The 20883-nt window shown below is 57.5% G+C and overlaps 2 protein-coding genes across 2 annotated transcripts; one reads left to right on the forward strand and one right to left on the reverse strand.

Moving 5' to 3' along the window:
• Positions 1–219: 219 nt before the first annotated feature.
• DLX3 (distal-less homeobox 3) lies at positions 220–5200 on the forward strand. Its single transcript, XM_015885630.3, has 3 exons — positions 220–644; positions 1524–1714; positions 3327–5200. The coding sequence occupies exons 1-3, from the start codon at positions 326–328 to the stop codon at positions 3651–3653; spliced, it is 837 nt and encodes a 278-aa protein (XP_015741116.2). The 5' UTR covers positions 220–325; the 3' UTR covers positions 3654–5200.
• Positions 5201–7207: 2007 nt separating this feature from the next.
• Positions 7208–10386, reverse strand: DLX4 (distal-less homeobox 4). Its single transcript, XM_015885632.3, has 3 exons — positions 9987–10386; positions 8532–8725; positions 7208–7818 (listed from the first exon to the last, which is right to left on the reverse strand). Exons 1-3 carry the CDS (start codon positions 10267–10269, stop codon positions 7561–7563), a joined length of 735 nt encoding a protein of 244 aa, XP_015741118.2. The 5' UTR covers positions 10270–10386; the 3' UTR covers positions 7208–7560.
• Between the last annotated feature and the right edge of the window lie 10497 nt (positions 10387–20883).

The following is a 20883-nucleotide window of genomic DNA, read 5'->3' on the forward strand; positions in this document are numbered from 1 at the left end:
CCCTTCACCCACTCTTTGTTGTTTCTTGAGGGAGGGAAGGAGGGAAGGAAGGCAGAGAGGGGAAAAAAAAAAAAGCAGCAGCAAAAGAAGAGAAGCCAAACCCCAAAGCAGGAGGCAGGAGCCTGTTTTGCCTCCCAGGCAATATTTCTGGAGCCAATAGGAATGCGCACCCACCCTGCCCCGCTCCCTAATTAAAGGCTTTGGAGCAAGGCCGCCCGCAGCTCTGGGCACACACTCTTGAGTCGCCTCTCAACAGGAGCAGATCGAGGGACGTTGTGGGTAACGGGGGGTCCCGGGTGGGCTGAAGCCCCCCCGAGCGGCAGCGATGAGCGGCTCCTTCGACAAGAAGCTCACCAGCATCCTCACCGACCTGTCGGGCTCCTTAAGCTGCCATGCTTCCTCCAAGGACTCCCCGACGTTGCCCGAATCATCCGTCACCGATTTGGGTTATTACAGCGGCCAACACGACTATTACCCCGGTCAATCCTACGGGCAGCCCGTCGCTCACTATCCGTACCCTCAATTCAACCTCAACGCCATCGGTGCAGGAGGAACTTACTCCCCCAAATCCGACTATTCCTACAGCCCGTCCTATCGGCAGTATGGACACTTCAGGGACCAGCAGCTCCCGGCGCAGGATGCAGGTATGGGGCTCTGGTGGGTCCCCAATGCAGGGGGGGAAAGCTGGGACCCCCCCCCCTTCAAATTCCCTTTAAGAACTTAGGGATGGTGGTTGGGGGCTCATTGGATCATAGAGACCCCGATTCGCTGTCGTAGGGATCCCAATGTATTACTATAGGGATCCTAACTTCTTGCTCTATGTTTCTGTAGGGAATCCCAATGTATTCTTACAGGGTAGAGATCCCAACTTGTTGTCGTTGTAGGGTTCTCAGTGTATTGTGGTGATCCCAATGTGTTTTTGTAGGGATCCCAATGTATTTCCATAGGGATCCCAGTGTATTTCCATAGGGATCTCAGTGTATTTCCATAGGGATCCCAGTGTATTTCCATAGGGATCCCAATACGTGTTCATACGGATCCCAGTGTATCTTTGTAGGGTTCCCAATGCATCCTCATAGGGAATCTCAATATATTCCTTTAGGAATCCCAATGTATTGCTATAGGAAACATCAATATATTCCTTTAGGAATCCCAATGTATTGCTATAGGAAACCCCAATATATTCCTTTAGGAATCCCAATGTATTGCTATAGGAAACCCCAATATATTCCTTTAGGAATCCCAATGCATTGCTATAGGAAACCCCAATGTATTGCTATAGAAACCCCAATGTACTGCTATAGGAACCCCAATGTATTGTCATAGGGATCCCAGTGTATTTCTGTAGCAAATCCCAATGTGTTTCCATAGGGATCCCAAACTATCTCTCCCCAGGAAGGGTTTAGGGCCGAATCTGCCCCACTTTGTTGCTGTTCAGTGGGGTGACCCGACCTGCTGTGGGGTTGGGGGCTGCGTGGGGGCCCTTTGTTGGCCCCATCCTCACCCTCCTGCTCTGTGTTCAGTGTCAGTGAAGGAAGAACCGGAGCCCGAGGTGCGGATGGTCAATGGGAAACCCAAGAAGATCCGCAAACCCCGAACCATCTACTCCAGTTACCAACTGGCCGCCCTGCAGCGCCGCTTCCAGAAAGCCCAATACCTGGCACTGCCCGAGAGAGCCGAGCTGGCGGCACAACTGGGGCTCACCCAGACCCAGGTAGGGCTGAACCCCCTCCCCGATCCCACTTGGGGGGCAGCGGGGTTGGGGTTGGGGCTGCGTTGTGAGACCTGAATCCATGTTGGGGTCAGCGCGGCTCAGTTTGGGGTGTGTGTCCTTTGGGTGGGAGATGGGAGAGTTCAGGGGAGCCCTGGGGTGGGTGACCCCCACTTGTAGAGTGCAGGGGGACCCTGTGCTGAGGGAGGGGGCAGGCTGTGCCCCTAAGCAGTGTGGGGATGCGGGGCTTTACCCCCTCCCTCTCAGCACCCACATGGACCGAGTGCTGTGTGTGGGCTGGGGGCTGTGGATGGTGCTCTCCCCCACCCCATCTCCCCCAGCCCCATTTCCCCTCACTGGGTTTCCCATTCCCAGCAATACAAATCAGGCACATTCAGGATCTCATTGAGGGGCTGCCGCGGTCTCCATAAAGATGCCTTTCTCCTTCCCCATGCTTCTAGTTCTTCCTCCCAGTTTTTAGGACCCAAACCTTTGCTTTCAGTTCTTTCCTATCACGGGGACAAACCCGACCTCGTTGGCGTGACAGCCGCCCCACAACCCGCCCCATCCCATCCCTGTGCCCTCCCTGCCTGCAGGCCCGGCGCCGGCGCCCTTGTGCCGCCCTTGGCTGGCGCTCCCCAACAACACCACCACCTTCCTCCTCCTCCCTTGGGCAACGATGAAGCAATCGGGGACAGCTCTGCAAAGGGCTGACGGAGCGCGTCACCCAGAAGGGACATCCTGTTTGGGTGACACCGCCACTCCCAGCGCCCCGGCCCCAAAGGCTTCAACAGCCTCACCCAACATTGGGACGCTCCCGACGTGCTGGGTTGGTGTCCCGTGATGCGTGGTGTGGTGGCTTCATGGAACACCCTATGGAACACATAGGGTGGCTGACATTCGGTGCTGGCCCCATAGCACCCAGGGTCCCCATAACACCCTTAGTGTGGGCTCTCCAGCGTGCAGTGCATTGTATATCCCCAAAATACCCATTATACAGCTGAATTCCCCTCTGTGTTGACTTCCCTGGTGCCTTTGGGGTCCCTACAACACCATGTATGGTGTGTTTGGGGTGTCCAAAACACAATTCCCATGTGAATTCCCATTCACTGCACCCGGATCATGGGGGGCTTCCATCAATGTGTCCCCATGATACAAACAGCAGGAGTGACCTCCTTAATGGTTCATGGTGTCAGCTGGGTCCTCATGGCACCCACATCATAGGTGGCTTCCCATAGGGTCTGGGGTCCCTATGAGTCCCATATCATAGGTGTCTTCCCATAGGGTCTGGGGTCCCTATGAGTCCCATATCATAGGTGTCTTCCCATAGGGTCTGGGGTCCCTATGAGTCCCATATCATAGGTGGCTTCCCATAGGGTCTGGGGTCCCCATGACTCCCATATCACAGGTGCCTTCCTACAGCACATGGCACACCCAGGATCCACATGGTGCCCACATCAAAGGTGGCTTCATACGGTGTTTGGGGTCCCCCATGACACCCATAATGTGTGTGACCCCCAGTGCTGTGTGCTGGGTTCCCACCATCCCCCATCCCTTCGTCCCACCCCCCCATTGCTCCATCCCCTCACCCCTCACCCTATTCCTCCCCCTCCAGGTGAAGATCTGGTTCCAGAACCGCCGTTCCAAGTTCAAGAAGCTCTACAAGAACGGCGAGGTGCCATTGGAGCACAGCCCCAACAACAGCGACTCCATGGCCTGCAACTCCCCTCCATCACCCGCTGTTTGGGACAGTGCATCGCATGGCAGCGCGCCGGGACGGACCCCCATCCCACAACCACTGCCCTACAGCCCCTCACCCGCCTTCCTGGAGGAGCACAGCCCCTGGTACCACCCGCAGAGCCTCACTGCCCCCCACCAGCCGCCCACCACTATGCATCACACCTCGCCGGGGCCGCCCCCCAACCCGGGTGCCGTCTACTAACTATATGGGGCAGCAGAGACAGTGCAGGACTTCTCCTCTTCCCTTTCTACCCCCCCCTCCCTGCCCCTAAAATCGATTATTATTATTATTATTTTCAAGTCTTCCGATACACACACCCCTATATATCCACTTCTATATCCTCTCCCAGCTCATCTCAGGAACAACAGGACTGCAAAGGGTTGAACTATGAGCCTACACCCAGGGGGCACCACCAGCCCCCCAACAGCTGCATCCCCCCCCTCCCCACAACAGCTGTGTCCCCATAGGAGAGACATTTGGGTGACTGTCACCCCACCTCGGGGTCCCTGTGGAGCCTGTGGGACGCTGTATGGGATGGAGACATGAGGACCAAAGCAGGGTGCCATCCCCACCTGGAGCAGGGGACACCCCTCACCCTCATGGCACATCAAATCCAGTGCCATGCAGGGACCATATGGGACTGTGGACTATGGGTGCTCTGTGGGGTGTGGGTTCTCTGTGGGGTGTGGGTGCGCCGTAGGGCTGTGGGTATTCCATGGTGCCGTGGGTCCTCTGTGGGGCTTTGGGTGCTCCATGGGTTCTCCGTGGGGTTGTGGGTTTTCCATAGGTTTTTCCATGGTACAATGGGTTCTTCATGAGGCTGTAGGAGCTCTATGGGACCATGGGTCTTCCATGGGGTCTCTGTGAGGCCGTGGGCTCCCTGTGGGTTCTCAATGGGGCTGTGGGTGCTCCATGGGACCACAGATTCTCCATGGAGCCATGGGTTGTCCATGGGGCTGTGGGTTCTCCATGGAGCTGTGGGTACTCCATTGGACCATGGGTTCTCCATGGGTCCTTCATGGGGCTGTGGGTTCTCCATGGGGTCTTGAGCTCTCCATGGGGCCATGGGAGCTCTATTGGATCATGGGCTCTCCATGGGTTCTCCACAGGGCTGTGGGAACTCTATGGGGCTGTGGATGCTCTATGGGGCTGTGGATGCTCTATGGGGCTGTGGGAACTCTATGGGGCTGTGGATGCTCCAATGGGCCACAGGCAGCCTCACAGAGACCCCAACCCTGGGGACGACGCTCAGATGACGAGGTGGTTATTTAACAGTTAAAAAAATAATAATAAATAATGATTAAAAATGAAAAAAAAAAAAGGGGGGGGGGGAGGGGGGAGGAGAATAAAAAAGGGGGGATAAAAAACGGGAAAAAAAGTTTTAATATTTAAAACCAGTTTGGGAACAGCTTAAGTTATTGTTGGGAGATAGTCTGTGCCTCCAGCGGGTGTCATTGAAGCTAACAGTGAAGACGAAGGTGTTTTATAGGTTAAACCCCACCAGGCATTCAACACACATAAAAAGACCCCCCAAAATCCCTAAAAAAACCCCAAACTTTGACTATTTTTTAAGAGAGCGAGGCTATTTTTGTAGGACAAAGTGCCATTTTAAAGATGTGTCCCTCTGCGTTGTACAGCCCCCAGGACCTTATTTATGTTGCCTTATATATATATAGGGGTGTGCGGGGTGGGGTGGGGGGGTCAGAGTGTATATAAGGTTCATTTGTATAAAGCTGATCGAACCCAAAGTGCTCCGCTGTGCTCCTTCCATGTGGGTATGGGGTCTGCTGATGCTTTATGGGGTGGGGATGGGGATGGAGATGGGATGGGATGGGGATGGGGATGGGGATGGGGATGGGGATGGGATGGGATGGGATGGGATGGGATGGGATGGGATGGGATGGGATGGGATGGGGATGGAGATGGGATGGGATGGGATGGGGATGGGGATGGGGATGGGATGGGATGGGATGGGATGGGATGGGATGGGATGGGATGGGATGGGATGGGATGGGATGGGGATGGGATGGGATGGGGATGGGATGGAGATGGGGATGGGATGAGATGGGATGGGATGGGATGGGATGGAGGTGGAGATGGGGATGGGATGGGGATGGGGATGGAGATGGGATGGGATGGGATGGAGATGGGGATGGGATGGGGATGGGGATGGGGATGGGGATGGGATGGGATGGGGATGGGATGGGGATGGGATGGGATGGGATGGGATGGGGATGGGATGGGGATGGGGATGGAAATGTCTCTGACAGTGTTGGTTTATGGGGAGGGGACTGGATATGGGAAGGAGGGGGGGGGGGGGTTGAATTGAATTGCTGCTCAGTGTGAGTGCATTCCAACCCAGCTGTGCCCTATTCTGCTTTAGGGAACAAACCCCAAATACATTCTGGGACCCTCCTCCCCATAATGGGGTCCCCACACCCACACCCCAGCACTACTCTGCCTGTGGGCCACCACACATCACTGTCCCAGTGATACACATGGGGCCAATGGGGACACCCCAAACACCCCCCCCCCCCCGCCCCACATCCATCCCCAAACAGCACCCCAAGGGTTAAGGGGAGCTGCCAGCTCCCGGCCCCCAGCGCTTGGGGTTGGGTTGGGGTTGGGGTTGGGTTGGGGCTGTGTGTGCACCGCAGCGGGCAGACATGCTGGAGACATAGAGCTGCAATGGGAGGAGGGGGGGGATGGGGAAGGAGGGGGGGGGGAGGCTGCCAGGAGTGGGGCAAGGAGGGGGGTTGTGGGGGGAGGGAGCAGCGTGCTGGGAGCTGTGGGTGCTTTGGGGTGTTTTGTTGGTGTTTGGTTGAATTGAGAAGAAAAGAAAGTAAGAAGAAAGATGGGATCTGTGTAGGTTATAGAAATGCTGGCTGTATCCCTGCTCCCCCCTCCCTGGACTGGTGGGTGCACACAGAGCTGCTGTGCTCCCTCCTGCCCCACTGCTCTGCCCTGTGGGGCTGGGTTGGGGGGCTGTGGGCTGCTTTCCCCCCTTCCACCCATCACAACCCCACACAGGGGCACATGTAGGGTGGGAACACAACTCCCACCCCCCACAGATACAAGCTGTCATGCATCCATTGATGTCCCTTCACAAGCCCCAGCATGCAGCCCCCCCAAACCCCCCCCCCAGGTGCTCCCTGCCCCATTGCAACACACCGCTGCAGCCGCTCGTGTTGCATCACCCGCTGCCCCCACCCAGCACAGGGCTGGCACTGGGCTGAGCCCACAGGTGTGGGGTGGAGGTGGCATTGGCCATTGGGTTGGGATATGGGATGGAAGGGGATCCCTTCTGTGCAGCACCACGACCTGAGCACAACACGTTGCAGCAAAGGGAATGCAGCACTGCTGGTCTGCATGAAGGTGGGGGCACACAGAGCATTGGTGCTGTGCAGCAAAGGCTGTGATGGATGGGAAACCTGCTCCCCAAGTGCCCTCATTGCTGAGACCAGGGGTCCCCAACCCACCCCCATCCCACCCTTATTAAGGAAGACATCTTCAATAGCCACAAATTGCCCCTAATTACCCCGAGGAGCTGGTGAGAAGCCCCTCACTGAGGAGCCCGGCTCCACAATTACTGTAATTGTGCCTCCATTTGGGAGCAGTGGGTCTGAAAATAGTGGTGGGTCCTGCGCAGATGTTGGGTTGGGGGGGGTCTGGGGGTACCCGGCCCCTGTTGGATGCCCCCACCCCACAAGAGCATCCACCCCAGCCCATGGGGACCCTCAGCAAATGGCAGCAGGTACCGAGGAGCAGTCTTTACTTTACAATTGTACAGCCTGTTTATAACAGGGGGCACACAGCTTCACAGACAGTGCTTATAAATAAAGCCAAGTCCGGGGGGCTGTGGGTCTGTGGACCCCTCCAACCCCTCTGTGCCCATGGCCCGGGGGCTGCGGCTGGTCCTGTCCTGCCCGTACCAGGGCTCTGTGCTGGGGGCATCTCACTTCAACCCTCAACGGGGGTCCCTGCAGACAGCAGTCACCTTCCTCCTCCTCTTCTTCATCCTTGGGGTCCCCCATGGCATCACCCCTCAGGGCTCAGCGGCACATCCCCCCCCCTTGCTGACCCTCCTGGAGCTGCAGCCGTAGCGGTGTCACATCATGGGCCCACGAGACATGGAGTCCTGCTGGTGAGGCTGGTACCAGGCTCCAAAGCTGCTGATGTAGTTGTTGGGGGGCAGCGGGGGCCCTTTACCAGGTACAGGGATGTCCCAGAGCGGGGGGATGCTGGGGGAGCAGGGGGACAGCGAGGAGGAGGAGGTGTGTAGGTGCTGCTCCCCATCGGGTGCACTCGAGCCCTGCTTCATGATCTTCTTGTACTTGGAACGTTTGTTCTGGAACCAGATCTTGACCTGCGGGTGAGAGCGGGGGTGAGAAGGGATGTGGGGAGGGTGGCACAGGTTGACAGCATCCCACCCCCCAGCTGGTACACCAGGGTCCATGAGATGAACCCAACCCTATACAAGCCACTAGAGAATCCACTACAGGGAGCTGGAGGAGAAGAAGATAAGGGGAGAGCAGACAGCAAGTCAACAGCCTCCAGCTCTGTGAGTCCCCATATATCCCCCCATCTGTGCCCCCTCCAGCCCACCCTGGGCACTGCAGCGCTGCCGGGGCGCGGTGGGGCTCAGCTCAGTGCTGTGCTCGGGGTGGTGGCCCCACTCATTCCTCCCCACGGTCCCCCCCGCTCTGCCGGCAGGTTCCCACTTGTCTCCTTTTCTTCCCCGTCTTTATGAGCTCGCTTCGCCCCTGGCTCCGGGCTGCACCGCTGCCGCCTGCCTGTCTCTCCCCATCGCCTTCAAAAACCCACTCACCCCGTCCCGCGGCTCTGGGCCGCCCAACACCGGGCACGGCTGGGCCAGAAGCCAGGCTCCAGGGCTGGGAAAGTCCCAGTGCCTTTGGGAGGTGCGAGTAGGGGCACCCCAAATCCCACCCGCAGGGCCCCAATGGCGCCGGTTGTAAGGCACGGATCCAACGAGCCCCGATCCGGATTCAAGCCATGCATGAACCACACACTTACCCTATGGGGGGCTGTGGGTGATGGGGTCGGGGGGTTCAGCCCTACCTGGGTCTGGGTGAGCCCCAGCTGTGCCGCCAGCTCGGCTCTCTCGGGCAGTGCCAGGTATTGGGTCTGTTGGAAGCGCTGGTTGAGAGCCTGAAGCTGCAGGCTGGAGTAGATGGTGCGTGGTTTACGCAGCTTCTTCCCTTTGCCATTGAGGCGCAGCTCCCCGTTGGACACCGGTAAAACCTTGTTGGGCTCTTAGGAAGGGAGAAGAGAGGAGAGTCAGGATGGGAACCGCAGCGCTGGGGATGCGCTGCCCCTGGGGGCTGCGCTGTCAATGGGAGCTGAGCTGTTAATGGGGTCTGCGTTGTCAATGGGAGCTGAGCTGTTAATGGGGTCTGCGTTGTCAATGGGAGCTGAGCTGTTAATGGGGTCTGCGCTGCCACTGGGGGCTGCAATGGCACTGGGGGCTGTGCTGTCTTTAGGGGCCGTGTGGTCACTTAGGGTTGTGCTGTCAGCAGGGGCTGCCCCATAGTTGGGAGCTGTGCTGTTGTTGTAGGGGCTGTGATGTCCCTGGGGGCTGCCCTGCCCCATCACTGGGGGCTGCGTTGTTCTTTGGGGTCATTCTGTTAATGGGGGCTGTGCTGCCCCTGCTGTGCCCCATCGCTGGGGCTGCACTGCCCTATGGGTGCCCCATCTCTGGGGCTGCATTGCCCCTATGGGTGCCCCATCGCTGGGGCTGTGCTGGGCTCTGCTGTGGAGGTTGCTCCGTGAAGGGATTTGCCTCTGATTCTCTGCTTCATTCAGAATAGAAGTGAATGAAGAAATTGGGGCCGTTCATTCAGTGCTGCTCAGTCCCCGCTGTAGGAAGGTGATAGACACGCACGCTGTGAAGGGGTGGGGATGGGGGGGGGACAGGGTGATGGGGGGTGGCTGAGAGCAGCCCTGCTCTGTGGGTTCACCTCGTACCCCGGTGGTGGCTCTGAGTATCTGCGGGTCTTTTGGGTACATGGGGCACACAGGGGGCAGGTGGTGATGACAGCGCAGTCTGTGCTCTCAGAGACACGCTGGGAATCAGGAGTGTGCACCCCCCACTCTACAGCCATGGGGAAGAGTGGGACCCCTCTGCTGTGAGCCCTGGGGTGGGGGTTTCCTCTCAGCTTTGGGGGAAAACAGACGGCAATTGGGATGCGTGCTGCAGGGCCGAGGGGAGGAGCTGCGGGATCGGTGCAGCCGGGGCTCTGCAGCCCCCCGTGGGCTCCCCGCAGCCCCACACCCACCCATTGCTGTGTCTTCCCCCCATAGGGCACAACCCCCCCCCAGCAGAGGTCCGAGCCCCCCGCCCGGCCGCGCTGCCCACAGGTGATCCCGGCTTCCGACGGCTGCGGGGCGAGGAGCGGCAGCGCCGCGGTGCCTCGACGGGGAGGGACGGGACAGCGATAGGAACCGGGATGGGAATCGGAACCGAGATCGGATCCGGAATCAGAACCGGGATCGGAACCCCCGCTGCCGCCTTACCTGCGTCCTGCAGCCCGGCGCCGTGGGCCAGCCCGGCCTGGGGATGCTGGGGCGGGTAGGACAGGTAGGGGCTGCCGTGGGGCGGCGGGGGGGGACCGCCGGGGTAAGGATAAGAACCGGGCCGGCTGTAGGAGGAGAAGGGCGACGGGTCGTGCTGGGGGTGACCGGCGGGGTGGAGGCCGTGCAGCGGGTAGTGCGGAGGAGAGGGGTGGCCGAGCTCCAGGAAAGAAGTTTTGGATGGGTCGGAGCCCAATAAACTCTCGGTGACGGAGCTCATGGTCATGGCCGGGCCGAACCGGGCCGGGCCGGGCCGGGCAGCCCTCGGAGCCGGCAACGCCGCGGCCCCGCAGCCCCCCCCGCCGGGCTCCGCGCTGCCGCAACGCGGCCCCGAGCCCGGGGGATCCCCTGCCCGCCCCGCCCCGCACCCTGAGCCCCGCCCCGGGACGTCACTCCCACCCCCCACCCTCCAGGGGCAGCCCCCCCCTCGGGGGTATCCCCTCTGTGCCATCTCCCAATGCAGGGTCCCCTAAGCCGGCTGCGGCCAGGAGGGGAGATGGGAGGACACCGCGATCTCCCTCTGGGTCCTGGACCTCCCCGGGGTGGGGGTCTTGTCTTCAGTGCAGGGCGTTGCTTTGCACGGGGACCCCCTCCTTAGAGGGGACAAAAGGTGAATTGGCAGCACGGGAGGGGATGCTGCCCATTGGCTTTGGGCACGGAGGGACAAAGAACAGCTGGGGTCACTGGTGTGGGGACATGGGGACACAGCAGGGATGGGAGATGGTGCAGAGGTGGACGGAGGGTTGGATATGAGTCTTCATGCCTCAGTTCTGGTTTCAGGGGGACACCCAGCTGCCCCACTGCGATGAGTTTGGGGACATTGTGGCTGGATGGCTCACATCAGCCACGAGTGCAACCGGTCTCAGAGCCGCCCCACGAGGGTTTTGCCTGGGAGGAGGTGGCAGGCAGAGGCCGGGGATGCTGGCAGGGAGGGTCCCCCATCCCCACCCTCCCATTAGACCATCTCCAAAACATGTTTCCATCTCGCCATCGCGACGGCTCTGAGTCACCCGGCAGCTCCGATATAAATAGCTGAGCTCCTCACTAACCCCCAGGCTGGGACCCCGCTGCTGCCCCAGGCTCTGAACCAAACAACTCCTGTTCCCCTCCCATTCCCCAATGGCCTTCTGCCATCCGCCCCCATCCTGACCTCAGGATCGTGCCTAATGCAGCTGGACCCATAGAACAGCCCCATTAGCACAGGTTCTGGGGTCCCTATATGGAGTGTTTGGCCTTGGATCCAGTGCCCAGGCCCATACTTGAGCCCTCAGGGTGGGCTCCTTGGGTGGGTGGGGGCTCCAAAGGATTAAGGACACCCATAGGCCGTGCCCACCTCTCTGCTCAGATGTTTTAGGGCCAGGTTGGGCCAAGGGGACCTTGGTGGCATTTTTACCCCTTGGGTGACAAGAAGAGCCTCACACCCCATCAACCTGGCACTGCTGCACCCTGTGCTGGGTGCTGGCATCTCTGTTTTGGAACTTTATATGGCTTAGGATGGAAGGAGAGCCAAGTCCCCACTTGGGCAGGGATGCCATATGAGGGTCCAACTGAACCCTATGGAGAGCAGATGGGTCCCCCCAGGTGGGGGTCTCCCATTGGGCAGCACCAAGGGACAGCGGGCATGAGACCACCCTCCCTTCCCCTGCAGGACCTGCCCTCACACAAACAGGATTTGGGGTCGGGCACCCACAGCTGCGCAATGGAGCATCCCCGCACCCTGCAGTCTGTCTGTCCATCCGGATTGGACTCTGCTCCACTTTCCCTCGCTCGGTTTCTTACCTGCCCCAACCCCCTGGGGGCGGAGACCGACGTCCCCAAACCCCCACAATCCCCGATGGTTCCGACACCTGCAGGGGGCACATTGGGCGGCCCCAATTTCGGTACCGGGACATCGAGGTGCATCTCAAACCTCCTGAGCGGGGTTTGGGGTTTTAGGAGCAGCCGGTGCCAAGGCAAATACATCAAATCAACTCAGATTCAATTAAAGAAAATAAATCACAGCCGCGCTCGGGGCCAATTCCAAACCTCGGTGTCGGCGTTGGGAAGTGCTGACACACGTCAGGACCCGCGTGGTGCTGGTGGGGAGCACATAGATGCCCCCATTGCTCTGCCAGCGGCTCTGCTGCCCCACGGGATGGGGGACAAGGGGATAAATCCCCCCCCCCCCCAACCCAGAATATCCTGCAAAGGAGAAGAGCGGAGTTGGGGTTTGTAGCTGCCGGCTGCTGATGAAAGCAGGAAGGATTAAAGGGGTGCAGGGAGGGAGGAGTGCAAGGAAGGAGGGAAGGGAGGGGGGGGGGGGAAGAGCATGTGCCAGGTAACAAACCTCTGAGATCGCCCGAGATAAAGGGAGATCCCAGCAGCTGTAATTACGGCGCTGCAGATGGAACGGAGCGAGGAAAGCCCGAAGCCAAGCGCAGGAGCTGCGGGTGAGCGGCAGCCCGGGGAGAAGTTAATAACACTCCGAACCGAGTGGGAGCAGACAGCCTGGCGTCTGCCCTCCCACACTCCATGCTGCCCTGCCGCCTCGTTAACGAACGCAGCGCTAATGAACCTCCGGCCCTGAGCCCTCCGAAAGCAGCGCTGGGATGATCCCGGCTTGGCCCGGGTCTTCATTTGGGTGTTTTTATCTTTGAGGGGGGATATGGGGGTTGTAATAGGAAGCTTATGGGGATGGGAGGTGTTTGGTGGTCGTTGGGGTGGGTGGGGATATGGTGGGGTTTGCTGGGGGGGGATGCACAGTGTTGGGGATGTCACACCTGGCTGGGACGTGGGGACACGAGGACGTGGGGACAGGGGGACACAGGGATGGGGAAACACAGGGACAAGGGATAATACAGGGACACAGGATACAAGGACACTGAGATATGGGGACATGGGGACACAGGGATGGGGTAACACGGACATAGAGACATGGGGACACAGTAACAAAGGGACACGGGGACAATATAGGGACACAGGACACAAGGACATTGAGATATGGGGACATGGGGACACAGGGATGGGGTAACATGGACATAGAGACATGGGGACACAGTAACACAGGGACATGGGGATGATATAGGAGCACAGGACACAAGGACACTGAGATATGGGGACACGGGGACAATAAAGGGACACAGGACACAAAGACACTGAGATATGGGGACACGGGGACACAGGGATGGAGTACGGATATAGAGACATGGGGACATGGGGACACAGTAACACAGGGACATGGGGGCATGGGGATATGGGGGCATGGGGACATGGTGACTCTGATAGGGTAACACAGGGACATGGGGACATGGCAACATAGGGACAAAGGGCACAAGGACACTGAGACATGGGGACAGGATGACACAGGAACACGGGGACATGGACCCATGGATGCAAGGACGGATGGAGGCACTGGGGGCATTACAATAGGTGACCCTGTATCCTTCCTAATTAACAGAGAGAAAATGAGTGGTCATGGGGATGGTTTATCTCATATGGCTGCTTCTAGTCTGCTTGGGGTCATCCCCAGCAGTGGGTGGGGGGCTGCCCCCCAGCTGTGCCTGCAGCACTCGTGGATGGAGTGATGCTAAACAGTGCATCAGGCATCACTTTGGGCATGTGTGATGCTCTATTGGGGATGGCTGCTGCGTGCTTCAGGCTACCAGCCACTTCATGTCATCATCCTGCTGCTCAGGACCAGCCCAGCATCATGGTCCTCATGCAGGACACGGGCTCTGCTCGTCTGACAGCATCTCCCTGGGGGCTGGAGGCAAAGCTGCTGCCTTAGGCTTGGGGACACTGCTGAGCCAGACGGGGTGGTGTCACCCGCGTGTCCCCACGCCACCAGCAGCCTCACAGGTGGTCATTAGTGGAGCTGACAGTCCCCACGGCACACATGGAGTATTTACATCACTGGGGAGCTGAGCTACGGAGACAGAAGGAGAAGAAAAAAATGGTGACAGTAGATGTATAATTAAAGTCCCATTAAGAGGCGCCTATGAGTCTCTGAGGGAGCAGGGTGGACGGGATCACTGCCACCCCAATGGCTTTCAGGTGCAAAAGTGTCCCCAGGAATAGCCAGGGGGAATGTAGAACTGCTGGGGTCTCTGTGATGCTGCGTGCTCCCAAGCAGGGCTCTGGTGTGGGAGGACTGTCCCACATGTTCCATCCCATTGCATTGCATTGCATTGCATTGCATTGCATGGCATGGCATCCCATCCCATCCCATCCCATCCCATCCCATCCCATATGCCATCCCATATGCCATCCCATATGCCATCCCATATCCCATCCCATCCCATCCCATCCCATATCCCATCCCATCCCATCCCATCCCATCCCATCCCATCCCATTTCCATCCCATCCCATCCCATCCCATCCCATCCCATCCCATCCCATCCCATCCCATCCCCATCCTCAGGCTTTGACCCAGCTCAGCAATCCAGGAGGATTATTTCCTCTCCCAATGGAAGTGTCCCCATTCCAGAGGTGACACACAACATTCCCCTGCCCTCAGCCTGTACCTGCATTGCCCCATAAAACCAACTTGACCCTAATCCAAAGGTGGGAGCACACAGTTTGAGGCCAGTCCTGATGGGAAACCCCACAGCGCTCACACCACCCTCCCATCCTGAGCCGCCCCAGCTCTTTGCATCACCCCATTAGTCGTGCTTCACTGGGCACTGAATGGGGACTGGAATTCCTTAATCCACCTGTGCCCCACGGATGAGCTTTCCCAGCCTGAGCCCTGTAACCCAATCCCACCCCACACAAAGCCAGGCATCACCCCATACAGCACAGCTGAGCTCTCACCGTCCGCTGCTCCCAGAGGAGCCTTTGTTTGGGAAATCCCACCTGGTTCTGGTTGGATGTTCCCAAAGTCCCATTTGGGAGCCCAGAAGTGCTGGCAGGTCGGAGCTGCTCAACACTAAGCAATAAAAGGCACCGAGGGAGGCTTTGGAAATGTGGTGGGTTTTGATTTTAGAGGAAAATGTTGATTCATTGGAAAGAATGATTTATTTTTTTTTTCACTGGCAACATCTTTTCTCACTTTGACCCGGGCTGAATTTCTCATTAAAACATTACAGAGATGCATCCATTCGTCCCATAATAACCATCAGTTTGGGGTTTGCTTCTCATCCAACTTCATTTGGGAGGGTGATGGAGCAGCGGCCTCGCTTTGCATCCATCCTTGCCCTATTGCCCCTATGGGCCGCATCCCAATGCTGATGGAGATGACCTCATGGCCACGTGGGATGGGGAAGCATCGTCCAGTGCCAGAGCTCCCAGTGCTCGCCCACACCTTCTTTCCATGAGCTCAGAGTGGTGGGGAGGGAAGGACACGGGTCTGAATGGATGCGGGGCATGGGAGAAGGGGCGGCCCTGTGGATGGTGTTGGGTTGTTGAGAGAGATTTGAATGGAGATGATGCAGAAAATGAGTCTGGAAATGGGTGAGGGTTCACATGCTGTGTGCTCTAAGGGTTGTAACCAGCACAGATCCTTCATGCTGGAAGGTTTTTCTTGAAATACCCATAGAAAATATAGCACTAAGGAGCCAGCCATGCTCTGCATTGATGGCCCTGTGGGAGTCCTGGGGTTGGGTAGGGCAATCTGCCTTGTGGGAAAGGAGTATTGAACATTAATGTCAGCTCTGGGTGCTCCAAAGGGAACCTTGAGTGGGGAGGGTGAATTCCTCCAGCTGATGAGAACTGGGCTGCAAAGCACCTGGGCAGGGGGGTAAAGGAGCACACACAGGACATGCACAATTATCCAGCAGCCTGTCCTGGATGTCAAAGCAAAGAGCTACATCCAGGGTGGCCGTGATGTGGGGCTGAGCTCAGCCCAGCTGCAGCCATAGGACAGCGAGGCTGACGGCCAATGCCCACTTTCCATTCGCTCCAACTTTCCGCCCCTGCATCCCCCCACATCATCCCCATGAGTAATAGGGAGCGGCCGTCCTGTCCGGGCCAACGGGGACGGGGCCACCACGGCCATCCTTGGCCCTGGAAAGCAATGAGGAGAAGGAGGAGGAGGATGAGGAAGGCAACGCTGGGCTCTCTGGTTCCTCTTGGCCACCCGTTGTGGTTCAGGGTCCCGTCCTCACAGGGCTGGGAGCCAGCCAGCCCCATTAGTCATGTAGGGAGGTGGGAAGGCTGGAAAGACCTGCAGCCCCACTGCCAGGGCAGGCAGCATGCCTTGGCCTGGAGCTGTCATGTTCATGTGCCACTAAGGAGACACAAGGAAGGGGGGAGATGGGACTTGGGGTCTCCAGCCTCACCCTCACCTCCTGGAGGGTCTCTTGTTGGTCTCTATGCCTTTCCCACTGATCCCCCCCTGCCTGCAGTGTGTCAGTGGCATCACTCAGTGTGTTGCCATCCCACCCTGGGGACCCCTGTGGGTGCCTTCAGCTTTGGGGCAGGCAGAGCAGAAGTTTGTGGCCGGCACCATGAGGGTGGTGTGGGGACAAAAGCTGCTTTCCGAGCACACAGCTTCTACAGAGCTCAAAGGGCTGTGGGTGGGGAGGAACAAAAGCCCTAAAAACAGGAAGAAAAATAACACCGAGCACCTGGAGGCACCGGGGATGGGAGGATTTGAGGGCAGAGCCATCAGCAGGGCAGCACCTCCCCACCACAGTCCATCAAACCCAGGCTCTGCACTGTCCTCTCTTTGTTCTTTCACTGGTTGCATTGCTGCAAGCTCATCTCATCTCTGCTGTAGCTTCACTTCCTTGCACACCATGTCCCCAGCGTGATGGTGAATCCATTGACACCTCCATGCCTTGGTAAAGCCTCCTGCCATATTCCTGCATCCCCTTCCTTATTTTAGGGCCAACATCACCACATGGGGTCTGCATATGGTTTAGCATTTCATGCTACAGGGTTATGGGCAGCATTGATAACCAAAGGCTGAGATGAAGGCATGTGTGTTTCCCAGTGTGTTCCAGGTCTGTTGGGGGGCCTCAATGAGATGCAGCACAGATGGAGATGTGCAGAAAGCTGCGATGAGCAGAGAAGGGTCTCAGCCACCCCTGGGGGCTGCGGGAAGAAGCAGCACCACGAGGATGCGTCACTTCGGGCATCACCTGAGAAACCCTTTTAGAGCATCTCAGGCCACCAAACGTGAGCACACGAGCGCTGCTGTGTGAGCCCGTGTGCCGTCACTTCTCAAGCATCGTGATGATGCCGCTGCTTTATACCGCAGCTCTCCGCCTTCTCTCGCACCCCGCCGGGGTCCCAGCGGCTCCGTCCCCATCAACGCGGCAGGTAACGTTGCCATCTAGTGGCTTCCCCACCCTGAGCCGGGAGAAAGCACTCCGGATATTCGGACAGAGGAGGATGGAGGAGGAGAAGCAGCTGTGCTGGCACTGGGTGGCACCCAGAGACACCCCCGCGGTACCCACACCCTGGGCATCACCATAGGATGCGATGGACAACCTCCAGCCTCCCTGCTGGGCAGCAGCCCATCAATATGGAACACACAGCAGCTCCAACAAGCAGCTGGGGATCTGGGGCTGCTCTGCCAGCTGATGGATATGGAGCAGGGAGCCCTGAGCTCTCACATGCTGCCTCCAGCCCCAGGGCAGAAGGTGGAGGCTGCGCTCCCGGAGCTGTCAGGCATTGGTCACAGCAGTGACATAGCAGCTGCCTCTGGATGGTACCTGATGGGCGAGATTCCTGCGCAGCATCCTTCTTGACAGGGCTTAAGATCAAAGGCAGATGAGGCTGAGTACATGTGCAGCTCAGCCCTGTGTTGGGTTGGAAGTCAGTGCAGGAGGGTCCCAGCAAGTCCCAGCCAGAGGCTGAGCGTGGCAGCATGCACAGGGGCAGAAATACCCACACTGTGCTGCGTTCATACAGTGAGCTTTCCCAGCATCTTCATCCCAAAGGGGCACAGATCCTTCCCTGTTTTTCCAGCACAGTGTCCCATGGAGCCACAGTGTCAGGGTAGAACCACCCCCTGTTTCCATCACCTCTCCACATGGCATCACCTATGGCTCTTCCCGTGCCATCCCCATCTCAGAAGTATGAGAGGGGAGAAGCAGGGCCTGCCTGGTGCCCAGAAGGAAAGCTCTGCATTATGCAGGGCCACCACCACCCTACCAGCTCTGCTCACTGCGGGCATGGGGGCTTAGGGTTGGGATTCCTCCATTTCCTGCACTGTAAACCCCAAAGGAAGTGGTCTGGGGACGGCCTGTCCCTGCACTGAGCTCCTGTCTGTCCTTTCATCCTCTTACACTCACTAGCATTAAAATTTTCTTTGTATTTAACCTCCTATATCACTTTAAAACTACCTATGTTAAACCTCTCGCTCTCTCAGTGCTTCTCTATGAGCTTTCTTGGTCCTGCCAAGACACCAGCAGCAATAATCTCATAGCAATGAGCTTTGCCTATTAACTGGGCATCACTTCCACACCATTCCACCCTGGATGGAGATGCTGGGACCGACCCTTCCTCCCCCAGCTGCCAATTGTGGCTGTGCTGGCAAAAGCTCCTAAGCAAAGGCCTTTTGCATCTGCCTTTCTATCTGCTCTCTGCATCTCACATGCATGGAGCCTGTGCCTGCATTCCTCATCACGGAGTCACCTTGTTTGGCTGCTGTAGGATCCTCTGGGTTTCTCTCCTGCTCTGGAAAACACACCCACAGGAAGGCAGCCTCCTCCCCTGTCCCATGCCAGCTCCCCATTCCCTCAGCATACAGCGGGTGGTGACACTGATTGTGGAAGAGGATGCAACGCAGGGTGTTCACCCCTGACTGCCCAGGATCCTTATCTTGCCAAGGGAAAGAGGAAGGCAAATGCAAAAGGTTGAAGCTGAGATCTTAAAGTTAGTGGGAGAACAAGATCATCCCTGCACAGCCTTCGGTATTGCATTATCTGCTGCAGATATCCCTTGCCTGCATGAATGGGGACCCTCCTGGGGGCCCTGCAGCTGCTCTGCCCCAGCAGCACCCTCCCCAAGCCCTGGGTGTCCTGCAGCTCTCCATATGAATGTGCCAAGTGTCCCCCATGTTCATCAGACCCCCTGCTCACTGTAGTGCATCGTGGCATCTCTTCCCATCCCACGCTGCATCCCTGGGCTGCAGTGCAGTAGAGCAGGGCTGGGTTTGATGCCAGCAGAGCGCAGGGCATGTAGGCTGCTGGACAAAGCCAGGGCAGGGTGCTGCAATCCTGTCCTGCTCTGTTTACTTCCCCTCCCAGCTTTTTTTGCAAGCTCCTCGGGGCAGGGCCTGTTTCTCAATAGCGCTGCTCTCTCCTGCGGCTTCTTTCTGCCACTGTGAGCTGATGCTTTTGCTGGTGATAGTGCCCAGAATTCCAGAATCTGGGTTGCAATCCCACTCCAGCCAGGATCCCTTTGCTGATCCTTGAGTATTTCTGCTGGTGTGGAATCGATCTCCAGGAAAGCTCTGACCTAATGGCTGGGTGAAGCCGAGCTTTCCCCACCCCATAACTTCACATCTTCTATCCCATTAAGCTGTGAAAGACCCCTGGACGCCCAGCTCCTGGAGCTTGGTGGACACCCAAGCAGCAGCTGAAGCCCATGAACAATCCCCACTCACATCCAGCTTCAGATTTGGCTCCCAACCCTCATTCTCTGAGTGTACCAGCACAGCCCATGCAGAGCTGTCACCAGCTCACCAGCAATTCCCCATTGCCCACTGTGGGTGCCAGCAGAGCCTGTCCTCTCCTCCCGAGGCTGCTTTGAACCTTCTTGTTGTGGCCTCCAAAGCTGGCAGCTCCCAAATGGGGCTGGATGGAGACAGACAGCAATCATGGCATTGTCCCATGGTTCTTTTTTTTCAGGCTCCCCAGGAGTTATTCACTAATTTTCCTCATTTTCTACCAGACTACAAAGCTCTAGGGGCAGAAACGATTGCTGCTTGCATAGCACCTACCATAGCAAGATGCAACTGTGCACCAGGGACTCCTGACTGCACCAGCAAGCTGAATAAATCAAGGATGTTATCAAATCCTGAAGGCTGGAATAGACCCCTCAGATCCAACCCCAATCCATCCCACCATGCCATGTCCCCAGGTGGGTGGTTCTGGGATGGTGACACCCCACCTCCCTTTGTCAATGTCTGATCACACTTTCTAAGAAGAAACTGCTCCTAATACCCAACCTGTCCATGAACTACACGTGCTGGTACCTTCCATTGAGCACCTAAAGAAATAACAACAGAAATGGAGCATCCATGGAGGCCAAAGGCGGCACGATAAACCAGGAGAGCTCCCATCCGACGCAAACAACTGTGACACGGTCACGCTTTTCACGCAGGGCTGGGTGTGATTAATCCCTGAAGCCTGCCAGGGAAGCGAGCAGCTAAGCAAATGCAGCCTTTGATGTACAGCTTGGGGGATGGATGAAACCAAGGCACGTTGACGGCAGCGTAGCTGTAGGGTGGCCGAGGAGAAGAGGGGAGGAGCGGGTGTGAAACGCGCCCCAATGGACTCAGAGCGATGCCTGAGGAACAGGGGAAGGATCATAGAATAAAGGTGCTACCAAAATTTAATTAAAGAAAAATAAAAAAGGGCCTATGAGAAGAAAGGGTTGTCCCAGGAAGCTTTGGAAAGGGGATTTCGGATTTGCTCCAAGCAAGGGTGCTGTGTGGTCTTGGTCGGTTCACTTGTCCCCCTGTCTTGGTAGATAACTGGGTCTAATGCACTTATTTCTGGATTTAGCCACATTAAAACACAGAATGATGGATTAAAAAGGTCGGAGGGACCTCAGGTTGGACGATCAGGGCCTGAGTGCAGAGGATGACCTGATCTGGGGATTTCCTCTGAGTTAACTTTGTGGAAGGAGTTGCAGCAACTCCGTGATTAAGGCTTAGCGAAGATAAAACAGGGAAAGTAAACTCTA

Source organism: Coturnix japonica, unplaced genomic scaffold, assembly GCF_054131305.1.
Source record: "Coturnix japonica strain WE unplaced genomic scaffold, WE-NBRP24 Scf049, whole genome shotgun sequence".
Lineage (NCBI taxonomy): Eukaryota > Metazoa > Chordata > Aves > Galliformes > Phasianidae > Coturnix > Coturnix japonica.

Bases quoted from the DNA above. Each gene is read 5' to 3' on its own strand.
- DLX4 (XM_015885632.3), bottom strand. From the start codon at position 10,269: ATGACCATGAGCTCCGTCACCGAGAGTTTATTGGGCTCCGACCCATCC. The intron at 8,726-9,986 runs GTAAGGCGGCAG...TCCCTTCCTAAG, and splicing joins CGCCGGGCTGCAGGACGCAG to AGCCCAACAAGGTTTTACCG. The intron at 7,819-8,531 runs GTAGGGCTGAAC...TCTCACCCGCAG, and splicing joins TGGGGCTCACCCAGACCCAG to GTCAAGATCTGGTTCCAGAA.
- DLX3 (XM_015885630.3), top strand. From the start codon at position 326: ATGAGCGGCTCCTTCGACAAGAAGCTCACCAGCATCCTCACCGACCTG. The intron at 645-1,523 runs GTATGGGGCTCT...CTCTGTGTTCAG, and splicing joins GCTCCCGGCGCAGGATGCAG to TGTCAGTGAAGGAAGAACCG. The intron at 1,715-3,326 runs GTAGGGCTGAAC...CTCCCCCTCCAG, and splicing joins TGGGGCTCACCCAGACCCAG to GTGAAGATCTGGTTCCAGAA.